General features: G+C 59.4%; 1 protein-coding gene across 7 annotated transcripts in view; it reads right to left on the reverse strand.

Annotated features, from left to right (window-relative positions):
• Positions 1 to 17,857, reverse strand: part of BRD9 (bromodomain containing 9) — a 35,579-nt gene that overhangs the window by 7,216 nt on the left and 10,506 nt on the right. For 3 of the 7 annotated variants that reach the window (XM_045566505.1, XM_045566501.1, XM_045566506.1), the window contains exons 9-17: positions 16,182 to 16,257; positions 14,935 to 15,030; positions 13,417 to 13,549; positions 9,823 to 9,934; positions 7,060 to 7,098; positions 6,042 to 6,144; positions 2,207 to 2,374; positions 1,101 to 1,205; positions 616 to 989 (exon numbers count right to left, since the gene is read on the reverse strand). In XM_045566505.1, the coding sequence (XP_045422461.1) occupies positions 1,105 to 1,205; positions 2,207 to 2,374; positions 6,042 to 6,144; positions 7,060 to 7,098; positions 9,823 to 9,934; positions 13,417 to 13,549; positions 14,935 to 15,030; positions 16,182 to 16,257 (828 nt within the window). In that variant the 3' untranslated portion in view covers positions 616 to 989; positions 1,101 to 1,104. Of the gene's footprint in view, positions 1 to 615; positions 990 to 1,100; positions 1,206 to 2,206; positions 2,375 to 6,041; positions 6,145 to 7,059; positions 7,099 to 9,822; positions 9,935 to 13,416; positions 13,550 to 14,934; positions 15,031 to 16,181; positions 16,258 to 17,857 lie in introns of those variants that run through there. The other 4 variants (XR_006738668.1, XM_045566502.1, XM_045566503.1 and 1 more) reach the window with 2 other exon arrangements.

Raw genomic sequence — 17,857 nt, forward strand, 5'->3', positions numbered from 1 at the left:
ACCTCTGGGTCCTGTGGCAACAGAGTCCTGTGCTCACCGGACAGGACATCAGCGTGTCTCTGGCCGCGGCCCTGCATCCCTGACCCCCCCCAACCCAACTGCTTTCAGCTCAAACTGGCCACAGCTGCGCTGACACTCCGCCCGACAGGACAGGTCTCACCCAGCGCACTGCGAGGATCCTCACCAGCTTGACGGGGACATAGCCGTGTGGCTCGCTGGCGACGCCTGTGGGCCCTGGCATGGCAGCTGCCCACGCCCGCGGGGCCTCTCCAGCCACAGCCCCCTGCCCAGGACGGCTGGGCCCGGCCACGTGGGCCCGGCCTCTGGGGGGCCAGGGCACCCCCTCCAGTGACTCTGGAGGTCCCACGGGGCAGGGCCCCAGCGGGAGGTGCTGCCAGACGCACAGGTGAGCCCCGACACCAGCGTGGGTGCGAGAACTGGGCCACGTGCCCAGGAAGAAGGGTGTTGTCCCTGTGAAGGGCCCCTCTCCGGGCCGGAACAATCACACGCTGTGAACTGCGCAGAGCTCTCCTAAGGCCGTTCACAGAGCCGTGCACACACTCGAAGGCACCCGGTCAACACGGCCAGTCACTGATGACTCAGGGGCACCACGTGTTTCACCGTGACGGGCAGGCCGTTTACTCTCTCCCACACAACACGTTCCCTCCTCAGGCTCATCCACTACACGGGAAGCGGGAGGCCGCCCTCGCCCCCGCCCAGCCCGCGAGGCCCCCACGGGCCCCTGCGACACGTGGGCTTCTGCCAGGAACACGCGGAACTGACGGCGAGGCCGGGGCCACCCAGGAGGACGGCAGGGCAGACGGCTGTGTCCACGCCGGCACAGGGAGGGCCCCGCATGATGCTCAGAACAGCCCACACACGGCTCCACGGTCCGGCCTCACGCTTTGCGTGTTACGCTCACTGTTCAGGTTTGTGGGCCTGCGTCTCTCTGCCGCTGACGTGACCGCACACACGTTCACACCTGCCGGCTGTGCCCGCCGGCCAAAGGGGACAAGATAAAGGTCTTTTGTTTAAAAAAATAAGCTCTGCACACGCAAATTAAAACTTGCAAAAAAAAGACAACAATTAAAACCACCTACGATGCTAGTTCTTTGCAGAGGCCGCAGGTTCCGGAGACTGAAGAAACTCATAGGGATCGTGGGTCACATCCGGCTGCTCCCCGACGCTGAGGCGGGAAGGGCTTCCTGCGGTTTTGAGAAACGTGGCAGCTCAGCACTCACGGCAGATTCGCCACGCGGTGCTCGTGAAGCCCACGGTCAGCAAAGCCAACACGCAGGCGCCCCTCGCTGTCCCCGGCACCCCGAGGGCTGTCCCTGGGCCTGGGCGAGCTCCGCCCGGCCAACGCTCCGCGGAGAGGCGGCTCCCGGGCCAGAGGCCCCTCAGACAGACCCCGGGACCCAGAGCAGCTCCCGTGTCACCCAGAGGTCACTGGGGTGTCGGGCCTCAGATGTGAAGCTGACCACAGCCACCCGCGACCCAGCGCTCCAGGCCTACTCGGGCTCTGGGATGGACAACACGGGTCCTTCCTCAGACGGCTGCAGCTCCGCCTCTGCCCCGGCTACCTCTCGGAAACACCAGGATTCGCTCTGCCGAAAGAGCGACTCAGCGTCTACCTGTGAGGGCTCCGAGAATGCCACAGGGACGCTCACGGAGCCACAGCGCCAACAGCTGGTGCTGCAGGCTGTGCTGAGACCCCCAGCCAGGGCTGACATCCCTCCTCACACACCAGGCCCTGCCAAGCAAGGCCACGTGCCCCCCGACCGAGAGACGCCACAGATGGGGTCCCCGCAGGGCCGGGCACTGGCTGGCAGGGCTCAGGACTGACACGGGGGGAAGGTGAGTGCAGACCCCTCGGTGGCAGCAAACGTCCTTAGACCCCGCTGGGCCAGGGAGGTCGGCTCTGTGGCTCTGGCCCTGCACCCAGGCAGAGGGGCCGTGGGAGGCAGGGACGCCCGGGTGTGTGAGGACACAGGAGGGGCCTGGAACCACAGCCCCGACCGACGCCCCTGCCACCTCCACACCAGGGCAGCTGCTGCTGTGCCCCGAGGGCTCGGCCACCTCCACACGGGCTGCACCTCAGGGACCTCCGGCCCTGGTGCGACCTGGGTGCTGGCTACGGCTCGTCTGTGCGTCGGGCCACCCGTCCCAGGGGTCCCTGGGCCCGGCACCGTGGCGCCCGCCTCACCCAGGTGGTGCTGGTCCCTCTCGGAGGCGTTGGACAGGGAGCTGAGGTTGGACGAGGGCCGGGAGCCGCCCCGCTCCGCCTGCGCCTCGTGCAGGTCCTGCAGGAGCTTGGTGGTCTCGTCCAAGGTCAGGTGGCTGTCCTCGTGCTCCAGCTCCTTCTTCACCTTCCCTGTGACAGACGGACAGACGGCGGGGGTCGGAGGGCGTCGGAGGGGCCCAGGCAGCCCCACCTACGCGAGGGCCACGGGCACGGCAGGAGCAGCCCTGCGCCCGGCGCTTCCCTCCCGCGCGCGGCTGGCTGTGCGCTCGGCGTTGGGGGGGGGGAGGCAGTGTCCTCCACGGATGCCGAGCCCGGGACACGAGACCCAGCCCCACGCCAAGTCCAGGCTGCCTCACGCACGTGTGACGACTGGCTGGCACTGGCCCCTGTCCCCAGCGGGAGCAAGCCGGGCGGCAGACAGAGCGCCACGTGGCTGCCACAGCCAGGCAGGCCGCCCAGCAGGGCCCGCCGAGAGCTGGGAAACACGGTTCCCAGACCACACCAGGCCAATGGCCGGAGGTGCCAGGAGCTCACGCCATGACGACGGGGTCCCGACACCGCCCCTCCTGCCCGGCACCTTCCGCCCCGACCCCCGTCTCTCATCTCAGCCGGTTCCCCTGCAGCTCTGGCCACGCTCAGGTGCCCCCTCCCCCAGGAAGCCCTGCTGAGCCCAGGCTGCCGCCCTCAGGGGTCCCCACGGTATTCTGTGCTCTCTGCCCAGACCGCAGCTCCTCGGGGGTGAGTGGGGGGCAGCACAGCGGACTGTTTCTCGGCCGCCTGCCCAGCGCCTGGCATCAACCTGGCACACAGTGGGCCCTCAGGTCCCGCAGTCGCTGAATGGACATAGGCGCAGCGAGGACAATCACAGCTGTGGTGTCTGCGGTGACAGCTGTGCTTCCATTCCCTGTCAGACCCCCCCACCACAAACCTCAGTCCCATTTTACAGAGAAACCGAGGCCCGGCAAGGCCCGATCTGGCACCCAGGGGCGTGTGGGGGCCTGGACTCCCGCCAGGCCCTGCCAAGCCGAGGAGACGGGACCCCCCTCAGGGCTGGAGAACCTCTTCAAGGGCCTCGGGGAGGTGCGGCCTCACAGCGGCCCCTGCCCTGCACCAGTGCGGCTCAGCACGGCCCCTGGATGCCGGGAGAGGGTCCACTGGTCGGAGCAAAGGCCGCCACAGCTCAAAGGTGTGAACCGAATCTAACAGCCGGTGGCGTGAACTCTGTCTGGCACCCGATAAACAACTACCAGGCACACACAGCGGCGAGCAAACATGGTCCCAAACCTGAAGAAAGAACAAGACAAGATGAGAACCGGGCTCCTCGTGTTCCAAAAGGGCAGAGGCAAGACCACCATTCGGGTGAGAAATACACAACACTGGAAAAGCCAAACTGAGCTTCCGGAGACAAAGAGCATGAAAGCCGGAACAGGACTGGTGGCAGGTCCGCCGAGGCAGAGAGAGAAGCGCCCTTCCGGATGCACGCGGAGAGGAGGAAGGGTGGGGACAGGGACCTGGGTCCAATGTGGACTTAAGCATCTCAGGAAAAGGGTGGGCTGGTGACTTCTGAGCAAAGTGCAGCCCAAATTTCCTTATTTGATAAAAGCTATAAACTCTAGGTTCAAGAAACGGAAGAAAACCCAATAACAGCTCTAAAAAAAAGCAAGGCCGGGTGCAGTGGCTCACACCTATAATCCCAGCACTCCGGGCAGCTGGCGGCTGAGGTGGGAGGATTGCTTTAGGCCAGAAGTTCAAGACCAGCCTGAGCAAGAGTGAGACCCCGTCTCTACCCAAAATAGAAAAATCAGCCAGGCATGGTGGCACACGCCTCTAGTCCCAGCTACTTGGGAGGCTGAGGCAGGAGGATCGCTTGAGCCCAAGAGTTTGAGGCTGCAGTGAGCTGTGATAACGCAGCGGCACTCCAGGCTAGGCGACAGAGTGAGACCCTGTCTTAAAAAAAAAAAAACAAAACAAAACAAAGCAAACCAAGGGACATCATAACCAAACTGCTTAAAAGTAGCAGTAAGGAGAAAATCTTAGAAGTGCCAGGAAAAATAGCTGGTGTGTAGAGAAGTGTAACCACGGCAGCCCCAGGCCGCTGTTATCGGGAAGGCAGGGCTGGGGCTCCGCAGGGCCCCGCGGCTGACACGGTGTGGGGGGCACAGGGCCACACGGCCAGGCGCTTCACACAGAAACCCACTTTCTTCCAGGAACCTGGGACTCGCTACGTGCTAGGCAGTGACCAGCCCCCAGTCAAAACCCCTGGCCATTTCCTGACGGTGCCGGGGTCGGCTGACCAGGAGGGCCCATCCTGCTGGGCACGTGCATGAAAGCAGAACTGGCAGAGACAAGTGGTGCGTCACCCATGAGCCAGCAGAACCCACGGTCCCAGCGATCGTCAAGGCACAGACTGAGTCGCGGGGCAGACGCAGGGGAACCCAGTCTGCAGCCATCTGGGAGGCTCTGCACAGGGCAGGCCGAGGACAGTGGCCCTCACCCCACAGCCAGCTGGCCAGGCCGGGCCGACTGGGGACGGACACAGCCTGCAGCCAGGGCCAGCGCACAGGCCACCGCTTTGCAGCCCAGCCGGACAATCTTGTAAGTGGCTCCTTGAACAAACTTCAGCAACCCCTGTATGTTTTCTTAAAAGAGCTGAGCAGACAAAAAGGAAACATGAATCTCTCTCTGTTTACATTCACCAGACCTACACTGCTTTTGAGAATGTGCTTTTACAGCCTTGAAGAGCTCCTGAGCGAGGGGTACGAGATTTTTAGGCCTCAGTTCCTGCCCAAAACCGTATCTCAAGGGCAAAATCACAGACAAGATCACATGCCCGGCGATGAGCCTGTCCCCGCGGGAAAGAGAAGCAACGCGGCCATTCACCGCTGCGCCCTGCTAATGCTCCACAGCCGCTCCCGCCCTGGCCTGACCACGGTCCGCGAGCCTCGGGCTCCATGCAGCACCGCCCTTCTGTCTGGGCGCCAAGCCGCCTCCCCTCTCCTTCCCTCTGTCTCTCCCCTTCTAAGAAAATATACTTTTTTTTACTGTTATTTATCCTAATCTCAGCGTGAGAAATCTTTCTCCGCCCGTGGCAGGAGCACCAAGTGAGCCTGCCGCTCTTACGAAGACGTCTGTCGTACTGAAACTCCCTTTGCCCCACGGCAACCCTCGTCCGGATACTCAGATCTCGTGGGAAGAGCAGCTGCACCTGGACGGACACCCCGCCGCGGCTTCGGCCAGCGCAGTCTGACCAGGGCTGAAGGGAACACACGCTCGCAGCTCGGCACGCTGGCCCCACCCAGCAGCTCTGCAGCCGGCGCCAGCGGCGTGTCCGCTAGCTCAGCTCTGCCGCGTCTGCACTGTGGGCCACAGATCAGATCCCATGGGGGGAGGGCACAAGGCTGCCCCCTCTTCAGAGACCACTCGTAAGCCCGTTTCTGCCTGGTTCTAAAATGGGGTTGCCATGATGTCCTCCTCTGCTTTGAGGAGTGTGCTGGAGCCGCTTACTTAGCCATTTATCACAGAGGATGTCCCCATCCTGCTGGCTTTTGTGCAGGCGCTGCTACAGGCGGACTCCCGGGTGTCGCAGCCCCACCTCACCGGCAAACAGAAAGGCACTCACACCTTGGAGATTCCAAGGGTTTCGGGAGCTGTGGGCCAGGAACCACAACAAGGACCAAATACCGGGACAGACGCGTCTCCTTGCACCCCTAACTAGTCAGCAAGGGAGGGGCACACCAAAAATTTACTTCTTACCACACGATACTCCCGCAGGGCAGGGGCACCTGCTGGCACTCACCCAGAGAGCTGAGCAGGGACATGTCCAGGGACACGTCAGGATACGGCTTCACCGACACGAAATCCAGGACAGAGCCACCGCCGTCTCCCAGGGCGTCTCCAGCCTGTGCAAGACGAAGACGGAAAGACAGGGCTGCAACGAGAGCAGGTAAACATGACCTGGAAGCCGAGACGTTACTTAACGCCAGCTGCTGAAATGACTGTAACCATTTGCTACGCTTGGGCCCAGCCCCCACGCGAGAGAACAGGCGCCTGCAGGACCCGCAACCCCAGGCACCACCAGTCTGCGCTCACGATGGAAATCCACTCCGACCAACAGCAGAAACGAGCCAGCCTTTGCTGACTTTCTGGGGGATCCACTAGGCACTAAGGAGGTCAGCGAGCAGCGTTACGCCAAGGAACACACACGAAACCTACGGGGCCCACGCCTGCTCTCAGGGACCCCATGGAGCACCGCGTGGCGGGTCCCAAACCAACACAGCGGGTCCTCTGCCCAGACAGGGTGTCCCGAGGCCAGTCTACAGCAGTCCCCAGGGCTCTCTGGTCGGCTCCCGCAGCCCAGCTTCCCCCGGTAGATGGATGCTGAGGGGTCTCTCGATGCTCCAGGGGCCCCAGACCAAACCCCACACCTGCCAACGCGCAGGCTCTGCGGCTGAGCACACAGGCCCGTCCCCAAGAACCCACCACTCCAGACACAACACCTACTGCTCAGTAAGCAGGGCCCGCGTGGGCCCACCCACCCTGCAGGGCGCCGTGAGGACAGCACCCGAGCCCCGGCTGCCGTGCAGACCCCGTTTCTGGGTTTGGAAGGACATCCCGTGGCCTTACACCCTCACCTCAAGCCACTAAAAAGGAGCGGGACAGAAATGCACCAGTTTACCTTACTGTTTAGACACTGTGTCAGCTTCTAGATAAGTGACACGTGAAGCCTTTACTGCTCACCCTCTTCTAAGGCTGAACATGACTGTGCTCAGCCTACACGAATCCTAGCACTTTACTTACATGTTTGTAAAACCCACCTTCACTTCGTCCGGAGGTTTCGCGGGAACATTTCTCCTCTGCAAAGTGAAAGAGGCCAGAAACCAGCTTTTCCAAAATGATTTTATACAAAAGGGCAGCGTGCTGACATCATTTGCCACCCCGGAGTTCTGCCCTCGGGTATACCCTGTCTTCCGGCCCTGAGCTGGCAGCAGCCCCGACCCCGCCCGGCCGCGGCTCGGCGCCAGCGAGACCCCAGGGGCTGCGTGTGGGGAGGGCGCCTGTGGGCAGAGACAGCGAAAGGGAGTGTGGACACCCACACTGCCCTGCAGCCTGGGACGGTTAAAACACACCCGGATCCTGGGGCAGCGCGGGAAACAAACGGGCCTGGCAGTTTCACCGGGACAGGACCAGGCCAGCCCTGCGGGAAGCGGTGCACAGGGCAAAGGCGCCGCATGCCTGGCAGCGCCACCTCTGCCAGGGAGCAAGGCTGCAGGACCCAGTGCCCTCTCCTCGGCCTCCCGGCACCACCGTCCTGTCTCTGGCAGGAGCGTGGACTCAAACACGCCCCAGTGTTCCGTACGTGCCTGGCCAACAGCCACTGAGAGTGACTCACATGTGATCCTCGTCCAAAGTGTTTCTGCGAGTTCCTTACGGTTTTCACCAACTTTTAATTACAAAAGCAAATACTGCCATTTTCATGCCTATCTCCTCACATGAGCTCTCTTTATCGTTTAGTATCGAGTGTCGTTTAACGCTGGGGCGCGTCTGACATCACTTCACTCTGCAACGCAAGTTCACGTCCACAAAAGGGATGAAACTAGACTTCAGAGGGCAGCTGACGGAGCAACCTCATTCCAGGGCCTTCCCTCCATCAGCAACGACACCGAGTGGCAATGCCAGCTCCGGACACGGCGCCGAGAGCCAGAGGGCACGGGCCGGGGCCGGGTTCTGCAGAGGAGGGCGCTGCTCAGAGGGGCAGCAGAAGTCTCCGAGGGGCCTGAGCCTGGCTCCACACGTCTCTGCTCTCGCATAGACGGAACCGCAAGGCCAGAGAAGCAGCAACGGGAACCACGGCCCAAACATTCCCAGGGCTCACGCAGCGCGGAGACCCGTCTACGCTCCACCAGCAACGACACTCCCTGAGCAGCCTGGCCATGGAAGAGACTCCAGAAGGCCACTCACGGTAGCCCTAGAACACGGGCTGCCCTAGACCCCCACCAACACAGCCCACCAACAAGCCTGACAGGCACAGGTGATCCGTAAGCAACTTCACTCTCTGCCATCACAAATGTCACTGTCCTTTAAAAGACAATAAATTCAGACCAGCCTTGTCCAACAGAAACACAAACACATACCTAATTTTAAATTTCTAGTGGCCACGTCAAAGTCACTGTTAACACGCACTAGCATGCAGTACTTAAAGCAGCATATCGAAAATATTTCATTCTAACATGTAGCCCATCCAAAGTAGTTATTGGTAACAAAATTGTATATGTTTTTCATTTAATCTTTAAAATTCTACTTCGTAGGTCACACTTAAGCCAGATGTAAATTCAGACTGGCCACATTCCAATTTCCCAGTGGCCACACGAGGCTGTTGGGTCCAGACTTCCAGCGTGGAACGTCCACGTGCCCTGCGTCTGACCAACAGCGCCAGGAAGGCAACCAGGCGGCAACCCATGAGCTACAACCGGGGGACAGTCTGCCGCAGAGCAGAACCGGCGGTGGCAGGGACGGCAGAGTGAGTGCGTGAGGACTTGGAAAACCGCTACAGTAACCAGCACCAACAGGCTCAAAGAGTCAAAGGGAAACAAACATAAAAGCTGCAAAAAAGAACCAAATGGAATCCCAGAGATGAAAACTTCCTGTCTGGGATCAGCAATAGGTTTAGATGTGACATGAGAATAGTTTAGTGAGCTTGAAGCCATAGCAACAAAAACTACTCAAACCAGAAGACAGTCAAAGCATTGGTGACCCCTGCAATGACATCAAATGTCTAATGTATCAAAGTCTTAGGAAAGAGGTGGACAGGCAATGGCAAAAAAAAAAGGCTTAAGAAAAAAATGGCTGAAAATCTTCCAAATTTGATGAAAACTATAAGCCCATGGTTTTACAGTCTTCAAGAAATTCCACAGACCATAGGCAGGATGAGCACACAGAAGAGCAGCCCAAGGCACACGGCAAACGCCCGTCACCCACGGGCCCGACGCTGGCTGCAGTGCACGCTTCGCCGCCTTCCCTTTGTGACAACTTTGAAAAATATGCCACAGTGGCAGCTCACAGCTGTGCACGGGCCGGCTGTACACCAGACCTGATCTGTGGGCTGCGGTCGGCCCACTCTAGACTCGACCAAGAAAGGCACGGTACAAACGGAAAACAGGTGAGACGACCACAGATTCTTCTTCAGAAACAACGCAAGCCAGACGTCTTTCACAGTGGAGAGCAAATAAGTCAATCCGAAACGCTACACCCAGGGAAAATTAATTTCAAAAACGAAAGCAAAATATAGACTTTCAGACTTTATACTGAGTGAGCTCACTGTCAGCAAGTCTGCAGTGTGGAAAGTTACTTCCAAGCGAAAGGGCACGCGGGAAGCCGGGAGGAGCGGCCGAGCGGCAGGCACGGGGGAGTCTCCCGAAACCGCCGCACCGTCTACGGCAGCACCGAAGGCCCGCGAGGGAAGCCGGCTGGAGATCACCCAAAGCAGCACGTGCTTCCCTGAAGCCCGGCCGACGCGGGCACACTTCCACAGGGAGCGCTGAGGGCAGGGGCCGCGAGGGCAGGGCGGAGGCACGGCCCACCTGCTTCAGCTGGAGGAGCACCCGCGAGTGGTCTCCGCCTGTGATCTGGTCCAGGAGGTCGTCCACCATTTTCTTGCTGTAGCTCCCGGCGTCTTTCACAAACTCCTGCAGGCTGGGGGGACCACAGGACGGGACACGCTGCAGCACGCAGGTGCCCGGTGCCAAGGCGCAGGGGCTTGTGTCAGCGGCCTCCTCAGACACTCCTCTGTGCCCCCCAGATGTGGTATTTTGGGGGCTGCAAACTGACAGTTTTCAAAGTGGTCCATGACCCCAAAAGGTTAAAAAGATTTCCAGGAAAAATAATTAAAGAAAAAAAAAAAAGCGCAGGCGAGAGCAGTGCTTACACACGCACACACACACACATACACATGTGACACACAGAGACACACGCACACATGCACACATGTGACACACAGAGACACACACACACCCCGTGACACAGACACACACACACATACACATACACCATGACACACAGAGACACGCACACACACACGTGACACACAGAGACACACATACACATGTGACACACAGAGACACACACACGTGACACACAGAGACACGCACACACACACGCACACACACTGTGACACAGAGACACACACACGCACACACACCGTGACACACAGACACACACGCACACACACATGTGACACACAGAGACACACACAAACGCACACACACACACCCATGACACACAGAGACACACGCACACACACGCACACACCCCATGACACAGAGACACACACATACACGCACACATGTGACAGAGACACACACACACACCCGTGACACACAGAGACACACACACATGTGACACAGAGACACACACACACACACACCCCGTGACACACAGACACACACACATACATACATACCCCGTGACACACAGAGACACACACACACACATACATACCCCGTGACACACAGAGACACACACAATGTGACACACAGAGACACACACACGCACACACACACCCCATGACACAGTGACACACATACACTGTGACACACACGCACACACTGTGACACATACACACCATCACACACACACACACCGTGACACACAGAGACACACACACACACACACAATGTGACACACAGAGACACACACACGCACACACACACCCCATGACACACAGTGACACACACATACACTGTGACACACACACACACTGTGACACATACACACCATCACACACACACACATACACACCGTGACACAGAGACACACACACACACACCGTGACACAGAGACACACACACACACCCCGTGACAGACACACACACTCACACACATGTGACACACAGAGACACACACACATGCACACACACCCTGTGACACACAGTGACACACACACACGCACACACCCCATGACACACAGAGACACACACACACTCACACACATGTGACACACAGAGACACACACACATGCACACACACCCCGTGACACACAGAGACACACACACACACGCACACACACCCCGTGACACACAGAGACACACACACACACGCACACACACCCCGTGACACAGAGACACACACACGCACACACACCCCGTGACACACAGAGACACACACACGCACACACACCCCGTGACAGAGACACACACACGCCCCGTGACACAGACACACACACGTACACACACACCCCATGACACACAGTGATACACACGCACACACACCCCGTGACACACACATACACTGTGACACACACACACACTGTGACACACACCATCACACACCACACACACACCCCGTGACACACAGAGACACACACACACGCACACACACCCCGTGACACAGAGACACACACACACACACGCACACACACACATGTGAGACACACATGCACACACACCCCGTGACACACAGAGACACACACACACATGCACACACACCCCATGACAGTGACACACACATACACTGTGACACACACACACACTGTGACACATACACACCATCACACACACACCCTGTGACACACACACACGCACACACACCCGTGACACACAGTGACACACACAGGCGGCGCTGACTCCAGTCCAAGCAGGATGTCAGGGAAGGGCGCGGTGGTGGGTGGCCACGTGCCGTGAGTGGCGCACGGCTGGGGGTGGGACTCCCACCGCACACCCTTCACTGTCAGCTCCATCTGGGCCACATGAGGCACTAACAAAACAATAGAATGAACAAAATCCTGAAAGTGAGCAGGAACAAAAACCCACAGTCCTAGAATCCAAGCGCCAAGCCAGAGCCTCGGAAGGGCTCCCCGGGCTGCAGAGCTCCACACACACAAACTCGGAGGCGGCTGTCCGGGAGCCGGGCCTGGGCGACAGGAGGCAGTGGCAGGAGCATGGGCCTTCATGGCCTGGGACTGTGCCCGGCCACGATGACCTCGCTGATCCTGGCGTGCGGCAAGAGCCCCAGGGCAGGCGTCTGTGGCAGTTCCGTGCGCCGTGTCCTGCAGCCAGAGGCGAGCACCGTGGCCACGCCCTCGGCGGCGCAGCGAGGTGGGACTGTGCGCTCTAGGGCAGGTTCTGGGGCTGCGTGTTCTAGGGACGCAAGCAGTCTGGAGCCGGCTGCACCACACGGACAAGTGACAGTCGCCCTGCAGCGCCGAGAGCTACTCACAGGGCACCAGGAGGGGAACTGAGGCCTCTGGGCCCCACCTGGGGGAGGCTCCGTGGTGGGGACTGGGGGGTAACTGGCCCTTTAACTCGTAGTCAGGACACAACCCTCTCCTATGAGAATTCTGAGTTCTTGTTTATTCTGCAAATATATTCTGTGTTCGTTTAAAACTGAAACAAAGATCTGATATGTAAAGATTCCATTTCTTAGTGGCTACTAAAATTACTTCTCTCATAAAAAATTACTAAAATTCTACAAGTGTGACCCACTTTTTATTTTGCCACAGAAAACTAGAAAATACACACAAAAAACTTCTAAGAAAATGCAGTACCACATTTGTGATTTTAATATTCTATTTTAGTTTCTGTTCGGGGCTGAACTGTCTCTCCCTAAAAAGTTCACAACTTGAAGTCTGGACCCAGCACCCCGGGACGTGACTGAACTTAGAGCTGGGTAAACTGAGGTCACGCAGGTGGGCCCTGAGCCCATGTGACTGGTGTCCCTACAAGAGACGAGGACACAGACACACAGAGGATCGCCCATGTGAGGACACAGGGAGGAGACGGTGTTTCCACGCCCCGGAGACGCCTCAGCACACACCAGCCCTGCCCACAGCAGGGCTCGGACTTCCAGGCCCCAGAACTGAGGGACAATAAGCTCCCGTTTCTAAGCCGCCCAGCATGTGACACTTCGTTACTGTGGCCCAAGCAAACGGACGCAGCCGCCAAGCAGCACATGAGAGCACAGCCACAAAGCCAAACTCCTGCCGAACATGCTTTCTTCATAGGCCACACCCAGACCGTGGCCTCCCTGAACTTGAGGCTGGGGTTCGAGACCGGCCTGTGGCAGTGCGGAGCAGACTGCAAACACAGGTTTCTGGGCCGCCTGGACCTGCCTCACGCTCACAGGCCGCGCCCCGAATCCTCCCCGGGAGGCGGCTGGCGCCGCACGCGGCCAGGGCTCACCTCAGTGCACACTGCACGCCCGTCTCGTCCCCGTAGGCCGAGTACAGCAGCTCCGTCTCCTCCGACTTCAAGTCGCCAAACACTGAGTTGTTCTGCGTGGACAGCGCGGAGCTGGCGCTGGAGAGGAACGTGACTGCGGAAGAGGGACAGGAAGGACGTCGGGCTCCCTGGAAGGACACTGAGCGCAGCCCCTCCCCACCGTGCCAGGGCTGAGCGACCGCACTGGCCGCCGTCCTGGCCCTCCTGCTTCCTCTCCGACCTTCCTGCTCCCAGGCACAGCGGGTTTTCCGCGAGTGACCAGCCAAGCACAGTCACCGGCCCTGGCTGTGCCTCCGCAGGCCACAGCCACAGGGAAACTGTGTAACTCTCTGCCAGGGAGGGGCTCTGTGGGCGCCAGAGCTCCGCGGTGCCTGGTCAGTGACGCGGGCACAGGGCGCCGGCCCGCCAGCTCACGCGATGCCAACCCACAGGCACTGCCGGGACCAGACGGTGCGCGGGGCTGGTACTGCTGAGGGGACACAAAGGAGCCCGGCGGCCCGTGTCGCGTGGGGCTTCTCAGCTGCGCATGGCCAGGACCTCCCTCTTGAGTCCTACGGGGAGCTGGCAGCACACCTGGCCTCTCCTGCTGGACGCCAGCACCACATCCCTGTGTGACAACCAGAACGTCTCCAGACATTGCCAAGTGTCCCCGTGCACAGAACCACTGCAGCTGACAACTGGGGACTGTCAGAGGGGCAGGACAAGCGATGTCCTCGAGGCAGAGCGTGAGACCCCACAGCAGCGAAGGAGGGTCTGGGGTGAGGGTGGGGCTGGTGCAGGTGAGGGGACCGACTACCCGCTAGGGGCTTCACTTCAAGGAAGGCCCCAGAGCAGGGAGAATTTTAACACCCAGAGCAGGAGAAAAGAACATTCCAGAAAGAAGGTGGCCCTGAGCCAAGGCTATGGGTTGGTGGGCGCGGCGAGCTGTCCTGTTGGCGGGAGATGGTGTGGGTGGTGGTGAGAGGGGGAGGACAGGGACGGGAGGGCAGGGACAGGGTCTGTGCAGCTGTCTGGGGGGACCCCACTGTCCCTCCAGAGAGCACCCTGGCATGGCAGAGACGGAGCGCGGGGCATCGGGGGCTCCAGTGGCAACGCAGACAGACGCAGTGACAGAGACGGGAGGAGGGGACCTGACAGGAGAGAGCCGGGTCCCAGGGGTCACAGGTACTGACCCCCAGAGGCCGTCCTGCAAACGCAGTGGCGACAGGAAGTGCCAGGATGCGCAACGCCAACCAAGGCTACTCCCAGGTGATGGGAGCCAAGGTGCTCACTGCACGTCTTTAAAGCAGAGACGCCAACCCAACGCGACTTCCATGCCTGTCACTTTCACTGACCCTGATCTCATCAGGGCTACAGTATGAATCCAGACAGTAATAAAGGTGCATGAGGAAAACCTCAAAGCAGGAACGGGAGCTACTCCACTAAATCCCTGCCCTCCCCGAGCTACTGCTGGCAGCGTGGACGGGGCCGCATGTTTACCTTTGTTCCTTCTCTCGTCTTTGAAGCCCAGCGTGGTGAAGCCGGGCAGCAGCTTACTGGACAGCGAGCTCAGGTCCACGGGGTGGGTCTCCTCTTCTGCAACAAGGGACACGGCAGACCATAAGCGCTTTCTCTGCCCCGAGGCGGATCTGCCAGGCGGGGGCAGGGCACAGGCAGGGACTGTACGATGACCCCCAAACAATGAACTTGCAAAACCCAACTACGATTCTCAAAACTATTTCAATTTCATAATTACACCAAACATCATGAAAGGTTTTGCATCTGGCCACCACACCAGCAATACTTTTAACATTTTCCAGCTGCTCACCCAGCACCTCCAGAAGAAATCTCACCCTCCACGCCCAAGGCACATGCGTGGAGCCTGCACCCCGTGCCTCGCCCTGACCGCAGGCTTGCTCTGCGGAGATTCATCACTCACACACCACTCACGCCATCTGAGCAGGGATTCCCCAATTCCCAGTCGCAACCTCGAGCCAGCTCTCTGTCTGAGCTAAGTATTGAGCAACCTGTCTATGCTCTTCAGGACAATGAGCTACAGATGAAAGACTCGCCACAGTTTATAGTCTGCACACGCTGGGTCTCTCTCAGGCACGCGAGGCTGCCCCACATGCGTGTGGACGAGACCAAGGAAAAGTGGGAACGTCCAAAGGCCACCCTCGCGGGGCTTCCCTGTCCTCACGGTGCCCATACGTGCACTTGAAATCCACGTGAGATGCATTTTCTTCAAAGGACACGCCTCTGAACTGCTCCCAAGGAGGTGGAACAGTGCAAAGACACCTCTTTGACACCATGGAAACGCCCCTATCGGGCTGGGTGGACCCAGTGTTCACGTCCCCCTCCAACATCTTCCCTGGTGTAGCTATCCAATGGACCTCGTCTCCTAAAACCACTTTCTAGCTTTAAGGAACAGAAGTTATTCAGCAATCTGGTTTTTGGTGAAGACTGAACTTGGGTCGTCAACCTTTCATGATGTCAGCCGAGCTCAGCCGTGAGGACCTCCCAGCAGCCCTCCAGGGGCACCGCCCAAGTCCTGCCACTCCCCCAGGGCACCCGCAGGACCCCGTCCAGGCCTCCCTCGGGCAGGGATGCAGGCGGACAGCATCCCATGCTGCCCCGGGCCACGGCGCGGCATCCAAACACGCACGAGGCTCCCTGCATCCCTGAGTGCGGGTGCAGGTTGGAGGGTGGCGTGCAGGGGCAGGGACCCGGCCCACGCGGGCACCCACCGTCGGCATCCGGCTCGGCCGTGTTGACCACGCTGTAGAGCAGGCTGCCATCCCCGCTCCGCTTCAGGTAGCCCACCTGGAAGGGAGCACCGGCTCAGAGTCTGCGCCTCAGCACCAGCACGCGGTCCCCAGTTTTCCACGGAGGCCGCCAGCAAGGCTCGGCGTGGGAAATCCTGAAGGCCACAGGCGAGGAGCTCTCCGTGAGCAGACGCCACAGAGGCCCTCGCATGCGGTTCCCTGGAATTTAAGACTAACCTGCAAACAAGAGTGCACATGTGTGCAATGAAAGGACTCCCCAGGGTCCTCGTGGCCCCTAAAGGGGGTGCTGTTGAAACAAAACCTGGTGCCAGGAATCAACACTTAAAATTGCCCACAAGCCTGAACAACACGTGACGGAGCGAGCCAGCCGCGCGACAGGCATCGGACCGCCCTGGCGGCCAGGGGAGCCAGCGCCTCACTCTGCCCACGGCCACCAGGAGGGTCTGGGAAGAGGTGGCTCCTGCTGGTGGGGCTGTCGTGCGGGGTGGCCGGGCCGGGTGTCATGCAGGAACAGCGGCCCGGGGAGTGTCGGAGCCCAGAGAGCTGAGTGGGCACGGGACGGGGAGGAGGGGGCAGACCCGCTACCACAGGGCACCAAGCAAACAAACACGTGAAGGGACTCGGCTTCTCACAGCAGGTACAAAACTGAAAGGGAGAAAAGCGAAGCGGACCCTATGGTGTCGTGTGGGTCCGGAGGTTCCACTGTAGAAACATGGTTTTTGGTCCATGTAAGCACGGGGGTCAACAGACCTTCTCCTGTAAGCAGAGCACACGTCTGTGCCGCACCCCCACACACACGTGTTTCCCAGCTCTCTGCTGAGAGGAACTCGCCCGGCATCCAAGTCCTGCTTTCCAAACAGGGTTCTCCAGGAAAGGAACCCGGGCTCCCCGGAGCGACGGCCACTCCCAGGCAGCACACAACACGGTGCACACCAACGCCGTCCTGCAGACCGACCCTGAAGCCATGCAGGCACGTCCAAACTTTCTAACAGGCATGTTAAAAGAAGCAAACAGAAGCAGGCAAAAGCAACCTTAATATACTTTATACAACCTGACATATGTAAAATGTTATCATTCAACAGTCTTTTCGTACAAAGCAATGTGCATTTTCAAAGCTTAATATAAAATACACAACGTAAAGTTCCAGTTAAGTGTGTGTACAGATTACATGTTGAAAAGTAAGATTTTGCATATATCAGGTCATATAAAACAGTAAGACTCATGTCACCTGCATCCCTCTACTTTTGTTAACATGGCCACCAGAAAGCTTAAAATTGCTAACACGCCTCGTGTTCTGTTTCCATCAGACATGCTTGGTCCAGAACCTCTGGTGACAGAAGGGAGGCATGCTCAGGACAGCAGGGCCTCATTCACGGACAGAGGGTCCGCTGGACTGGCTCCCCCCGGCCACACCCGGCACAGGTGGTGCACTGCAGCCACAGCACGGTAGCCGGGACCTGCGGGGCCCAAGCTCAACCCCCGCGTGACTGAGGGGCTCTCAGAGGCCCGAGCCCCCCACAAACACGTGCGAGAGGACACTCACCGCGAAGGGAAAGGGGTGGCCTGCAGTGGAGAGGCCAGCGGGGAGCCCCCACCAGGATGCAGCGAGGACGCTGCACGCCACGCCACGCCACGCC

Source organism: Lemur catta, chromosome 12 (assembly GCF_020740605.2).
Source record: "Lemur catta isolate mLemCat1 chromosome 12, mLemCat1.pri, whole genome shotgun sequence".
Taxonomy (NCBI): Eukaryota; Metazoa; Chordata; class Mammalia; order Primates; family Lemuridae; genus Lemur; species Lemur catta.